This window comes from Zootoca vivipara, chromosome 3 (assembly GCF_963506605.1).
Source record: "Zootoca vivipara chromosome 3, rZooViv1.1, whole genome shotgun sequence".
Taxonomy (NCBI): Eukaryota; Metazoa; Chordata; class Lepidosauria; order Squamata; family Lacertidae; genus Zootoca; species Zootoca vivipara.
In genome coordinates, this window is record NC_083278.1 from 59,220,689 (window position 1) to 59,227,754 (window position 7,066).

Genomic DNA, 7,066 nt, shown 5'->3' on the forward strand with positions numbered 1-7,066 from the left:
AATCGACGCGATTCTAAGGAAGTCTAATCCAGTCCTGCATATTTTTTGGCTAAGGAAAATGTGCTTTTTTTACATGGAGCGTGGGGGAGGAAAAGACCAGAACATAATGTTTTTATACTATGCAAAGTTGACTCAACAACATCCTCGTTTTGAGAGGGGGAGCCTTGAGATGAGAAGGAGGATAATATTATTTGAACACACCGCAGCCCAAGTTAAGCACTTTCCTTTCACTGATTGCAGCGGGAAATTGTTTTTTTCAATGCCTAAATCTCTATTTAGGCAATAAACTCCATACTTTCAGGTCAATTGGGTATCAGGAGTGCCAACTTGGTCCCACGACCATAGCTGCCCGAGGTCGTGGGTGCCATGCAGCGTGCATGGCCCTGGCACCGAACTTCGTGGGTGCCCGGCCCCTTCATGGGGAATTTTGTGGGTGCTCAGGGCCCCAGGGACTTGGCACCTATGGTAGGTATAAAACGTTTGCCTTTTAAGAAACAAATGGATTTCCCTTGGAAAGCTGCAAATGATGGGTGAAGATAACGTTTTATTTCTCCGAATGATAGTCGTTATCAAATTATTTAGTCCTACTCATTTCTCCCCTATTCATTCCCCTCATTTATTTCTCTCTTTTCAAAAAAACAACCCTTTCACTCACTTCTCCTCCCTTGTTATTTATACAGTAATTGTTATTTCTAAAGCGATGAATTTGGAACATCGTATCTCGCTGAATTATGTCTCTCGCCTTCGTTGTCGTTGAGGGCAATGCATCAACGGGGAAATGACCACCAGCCCCCTAACATGCTCCCCCTTTCCTTTGAAGGTAGTAAAAAAAAAAACCAAACCGACCGATTTTACCAACTGCAGCCTAGCTTTGAAAACTTCGGAAGGGTTCTCCTATTGCAGTGCATTAATATATATATATATTTCTAGGTATCAACCTGGCACCACTTACTCTGGAATATAACCCCACCACCAACAACAACGGCTTTTAAACTATTCCAGAGAGGAAGAGATGTCTGAATTGCACGTCACTCTCAAGTGTTGGACGTTAACCACAGCAAAAGCAGACGGTGAATTCGAAGTAAAAAAAATAAAACAACCCCCCCCCCCACGCACCCACCGCAAAACACAAGCAGAAGCCCAGACGAAGTTCTCCGCAGAATGACGCAAGGCAAATCAAAGGAGAGTTTTGGTCCAGTAGCAAGACGTCCAGGCGCAGGACAGATGGGCATTGGCTGGTGACGGGAACCAATCAAGTGAATTAAGTTCAGAGGCCATTTCCAATGTCTTCATTCTCAGCCTTTTGTGGCCAGCGGAATAAACTTCATCTCGTATAAATAAATGTATAAATAAATAAATAATCAGTGTGACAATGAGAAATGTGAAGGCACCCACTGAATCGTATTGCATTTAGAGTTACTTGAATCGAACGGATTCATTTCTCTCGTTTGATCTTCTGAGAACAGCTCCTTAAGACTCCAGGGAGGACTAACTAACATCTCGCTTGGTTTCATTTAAGAATAAAGAACTAGTTTTAAGAAATTTTTATTATCATTTTATTTTAAGGATGCTGTGGGAGTCGGGAGGAAATCGAGTTCGACTTTTCAGTTTGGCAAACGATTGCTTTGAATCAACGAGCCCCTCACTTCGGGGTTTCGTCGCCACACTTTCTTTGGGGCACAAAGAGCCCTGATTTATTCTTCCCCTTTGCTTGCTGGCATTTGTTTTTACCAAGTCTGGCTATTGTTGTGAGTGTTGCAGTCATTTTATGCGTATTAGGAATTCATGGAGATTTCAGTCCTGTTTCAAAAGAAAAACCAGCCTATGTTCCGTGTCATTTGGTGCACAAAATAGGGTAGGTTAGAGTGGGACGTTGGACCTAATAAACCGGAAGTTAAATCGGGGAATTCTCCTGGATGTACTTGTAAATCCAAAATTCTATCTGGAGGGTTTAGTGTATATATTTATTTATTTATTTATTTATTTTGGATGCTCCTCACACCTATTTGCAAATATCCCACTGATTTCACCATGTATACTGTCCTGAATTCGTTGGAGGAAAGATGAGATAGAAATGTAGTAGTAATAGTAGTAGTACCGGTAGTAATAATAATAATAATAATAGTAGTAGTAGTAGTAGTAGTAGTAATAATAATAATAATACAATGGGACTTGCTTCTAAGTAAGTACGTCAGGCATCCTAGGCATAAAGCACATTCGCAATCGGATTCTATCCCCGCTTTCTCCGATTTAATACCCACCAAGTTACTGCGGCAGGCTCCCAAATAGTTTGCAAAAAATATACGAATACAGTTTTACTCAGATTTCGATTCCGTACAGCGCAAGCCTTTTCCCATTCAAAGCAGCTTTTCATTGGTTTTGAAACAAATCCCACTCTAAACCAACTCTCGTTTACCTCCCCTCCTCCCCTTAGATGATGAAGGAGGTAGAACCAAAAAGAAGAAACCCAAATCTTTTTTGAATTATTTCACCGTTTTTAATTTGAAATTTTCATCCAGAAACACTGGTCCATAATAATAAATATATCGATAGTTCTCAAGAATATATAAAAAATAAAGACACGTCATCGTCTGTGAGGCCCTTCACAAAATAGTGTCAAGCAAGCGCCCAGAAAGGGGGAACGGGAGAGAGGGAGAGACAGAGAGAGCGCAGGGGAAGTTCCGATGGAGAGTCAGGGGGACGCCGAGCCCGCATGCAGGATGAGACTGACTAGAGCAGGCATGTCAAACCTGCGGCCCTCCAGATGTTTTGGCCTACAACTCCCATGATCCCTAGCTAGCAGGACCAGTGGTTGGGGAAGATGGGAATTGTAGTCCAAAACATCTGGAGGGCCGCAGGTTTGACATGCCTGGACTAGAGGAAGGGAGGCCGGGGCAGCGCGCACCGTCTTGGACGCGGCGGATCCGGCATGGAAGGGTTGTCTCTAAGCTAGTGCAGGCAGGCTGGACGGCTCCAGGGCAAAGCGGGGAGGCAGCAAGGTGTCTCGTCTAGAGGGAAAAACATCCTGGGCTAGCACGTGGAGACTGCACTCCTAAATCCTTGTTACAAGGAAAACAGCCTTGGTGCCGTCCGAACAGCCATGGTCTGGATACTAATAATAGCAACGTAGGCTCGAAGCACGCATGCAGTCGCTTGAGAGGAACGGACGCCCCGTCGGAAAATTAAAATGGTTCCTATACCTGCCCTAACGTAACTTTTAAAAAAAAGTCACGTTCAGTCCGATTCAAAAGCCGAACACAAGCCAGTTTGCTGAGTTTAGCCAATTAGTGTCCCTGGGTTATTCTTATTTTCAAAGGGTTTATGTTACCAGCATAAAAGGCCTTGGTTTATGGATCGGACCGTTCGTCGTCTAAACTCCCCTAGCCCAGAAGACATTGGAAATAAGCGTCAGTGGATATAAACCCTATTCAGCCTCCGCTAAGCAGCTCCAGTTACTGCAGATTCTACGCGCTCGCACCCCCACCCTTAAATAAACGAAACACCCCTCTTTTTTCGGGAGAAAGCCCCGCTGGTTTGAACGGGACTTAATCCAAAGTAAGTCCTTTTACTTTGTCTAACTCTTGTCGTTGCACTGACTTGCAGTGCTTGACTCAGAAGTCCTTATGAAGTGTGCACAGGATTGCAAACTTCACTAGGGCTGGATCCTGGCCACTGGTTTTTAAAACGAGCTTACTTCCAAATCAGCCCCCCACACCTTTCAGCTCCGGGAATGACCCTTCCACGCTTTCCTAGACAGCGAAATCGTTGCGAACCTCAATCCAACCAAGCAAGCGACCGCTTCTGCGGCTGTGTACTTACAATGGAGGGAGAGAGAGAGATCTCCCCCCCCCGCCCCATCCGTTTTAAAGCACTTATTTACATTCTCGTTCCCTCCCCTCTCCCTATTTCCTGAACTGACAAGAAAGAAAAAGAAATCACAGGAAAAACAAAACACCCAGAATCCAACCCAAAAGGTTACCTTGCAAGGTCCTTTGCTTTGCCCCTAACACACACACACACACACACACACACACGTCCCCCTGGGTACAGCAAATGAAGTTTGGAGACAGCATCAGACGGGACGGAGGGAGGGAGAGAGAAAGAGAGCGAGAGAGAAGGGAAAACAGGAGTTGGAGGAGGAGAATCAAGCATGCGACGACACCGCGGGACCTCTGGGCTGCTTCACCTTCTCGAGTCCTTCCGGCTTGCCCCCCCTCCCCGGCGGCTTCCCGGGCAGCGAGAGGTTTTTTTCCCGAGGAGGCGGGCGGTGGTCTTCGCTAGACCCTCCCGCGGGCGGGCGAGAGACTTGGCCAAGGCTCCCTCTGAGAGGCGGCGGGGAGTTCACTTCAGCAGGTCCTTGGCTTCTATGGAGATCCGGGCCAGGCTGGCCGTCGTGGTGAGAGCCGAGAGGTGCGGCGGCGGGGGCATCTGGCAGATGCTGCAGGGACAAGGCAAGCCGGCCCAGTGCTGGAAGCCCCCTCCGAGCTGCAGTGCCGGCGGCGCCGGGGGGGTCTTGAGCAGCGAGTGCGGCGGCCGGATGGCGCCGATGGCCGGCAGGGAAGCCGAGAGCGGCGACGGGTTGCCCCCCGAGGACAAGGCGCCGCCCAGGATCGGGTGCACAGGATGCACGGCGCCCGGCGGGTGGGCCGGGTGCCCGGCGGAGTGCGCCACCGTCCCGCAGTGGAAGGCCGAGTGGTGGCCGCCGTAGATCTCGCCTACCAGCCGCTTCATCTCCTCCAGGGAGCTGGTTAGCATCAGGATGTAGTTGCGCGCCAGCAGCAGTGTGGCGATCTTGGAGAGCTTGCGCACCGACGGCCCGTGCGCGTAAGGCATCACCTCGCGGAGCCCGTCCATGGCCAGGTTGAGGTCGTGCATCCGCTTGCGCTCGCGCCCGTTGATCTTCAGCCGCAGCTGCTGCAGGTCTTGCTCGGAGAGCTGCTTCTTGATCTTGTACTTGCTGCTTTCGCTCGACGAGCCCTTGGAGCCGGCCCTAGAGAGGCCCTCGCCCGGCCCGCGCTGGCCCACCTCGCTCTGCGTCGACGAGACCGAGTGGTGGTGGTGATGGTGGTGGTGATGATGGTCCCGCAGGTACATCTCCTCCATGTCTGGCGAGGAGGCTCTGCTAGAGAGAGAGCTGGAGTCAGAATTCATGGTCTGGTTGCAGTGGCCGGGAAGGTGCAAGAAAGGGCTTCCCCGCTCGAGGGGAAGGAGGAACAGGAGGAGGAATGGCAAGCAGGCAGGCAGGAGGGCCACCAAGCTCTTCTGCCAACGAGAAAGAAAGTGGTCGAGACAGAGGAGGAGATCCCACTTCCCCGCCTCTCTCTCTCTCCCCCCTCCCTCTCCAGGAGAGCTGCTGGCTTGGTGTGCGTGCGGCTGCGCGCCTGAGCTTGCTCTAAGGCTGCCTCGCCAGCCGAGGGGCTTTTTATAGAGCCGCGGGCGAGCCAGAGAGACAAAAGGCGCCCTCCTGCCTCGAAGGGGCTTGTTCGGGATGACGCGCCATTCTTCAGCGGGGCGCGCTTGGACGGCCCCGTTTAGCAAGAACCCCGCTTCGCAGGCATTGTGCGCCGGAGCCTCCCGCGGACCTCTCAGCCGAGGGACCCGCGGGAGTCCCGGAGATGGCAGCCCCGCCCCGCCGGGGACGGACAGCGCGCACAGCCTGCGCTCGCTTTGGCCTCTCTTCCTCGACGGGCCGGGAGGAGGCTGGAACCTTCTTCCGGGGTTAAGGGCGGGGGCATTTTGATCCCCCCTCTTGGTAATAAATAGGGGGTGGGTGAGTTAGGCAGTGGGGGAGGGGAGAGAGACACGATCCAACGTGCCGGGAGCTAGGGTTTCCAAATCCCCGGAGCTCCGAACTTAGGGAGGCGCTCGTGCTCCTTTAAGCAACGTCGGGTTTTGTACGTCCTCTGCATGTTTACTCAGAAGCAAGTCCCGTTAGAAGTACTTTTCAGTAAACGACGTGTAGAGAAGAGGAGGGGAAATCTTACTCCGAAGTAGCCTCCGAGGGGTTTGGGGGAACACTCTGAGGCTACTCAGGAGAAAGTGGGCTTTATGATGCCACTCCTTGGCCTCGGTTCGCTGCCCGGCAGAATCAGTGGCTGTCGATCGGGTTAGCTATCCCTGCGCGAGAACAAACGAATATCGTTTGCAGTTTAATCCTATGCGTACTTACTCATAAGTAATTCCTTGTGAGTTCAGGGCGGCTTGCTCCCAGGTACCGGTAAGTGGAGCTAGGACTGCAGTCTTAATTGAAATGTGCATCAGACTGCTGTCCCCGAAGCTCATCCCCTCTTCCCAGTGCATTTAAAGGGGCTGTTTTTATTTTGACTGGGTTGTGGTTTACCCCTACTGTCGGTTTAAAGGCAAGCGTGCCTCGGGACTGTCCAATCGACGTGTGGATGCTTTGGTTTACTCTATAAAAATGTAGGCCATGTTCCTGAATAACTCACTTTTCGAAATAATTTATCCCGCCCCGACGTCTCATAATGTCTCTGGCCTGTCCAGAGACGGTAGACAATGGCTTTATTGATTTATAAATTTATTTTATCATTATTATTATTATGAACTATAAATGCGGCGGTTCACAAACTATATTTTTGTTGTTTTTCAGTTAAAAATATTGGAGCTTTGCCCGACATCTCCATGGACTTACCAATTCTTTTATCATTTCTTGAAGTTATGTTGAGCATGTTTATTTGGTTGGACGGGAAAAAAAACAGGGATAACTTGCTTCCCAAGTGAGCGCGTTTGGAATCCTACTGGTATGCAGATACATATATATTGAAATCTCCCCAATATTTCTGAAAACTTTCAATCTTGAAATATGATGGAGACTGCGTAGATTCCATGGAGAGTATAGTTTCGAGTAGTGCGCTTAGCTTAGGCCATTTACTGGGAAGCAAATTCTATTGATTCTCTGGGATTTAACTTTCAAATAAATCTGTTTTTTTTTTCAGATCAGTTTATGAGTCTGCTGGAAATGGCTCACAGATGAAACTGGACTCCGTTCCGTTCGCGTTCCTTTGGCTCACACTGTGTTCATTTCTTTCTATCCTTCGGAAATATGCAT

At 49.7% G+C, this 7,066-nt stretch overlaps 1 protein-coding gene across 1 annotated transcript; it reads right to left on the reverse strand.

Annotated features, from left to right (window-relative positions):
- Window positions 1-4,341: 4,341 nt before the first annotated feature.
- On the reverse strand, window positions 4,342-5,151 carry OLIG3 (oligodendrocyte transcription factor 3). The gene has a single exon (XM_035110923.2). The coding sequence runs from the start codon at window positions 5,149-5,151 to the stop codon at window positions 4,342-4,344; it is 810 nt and encodes a 269-aa protein (XP_034966814.2).
- Window positions 5,152-7,066: the final 1,915 nt, after the last annotated feature.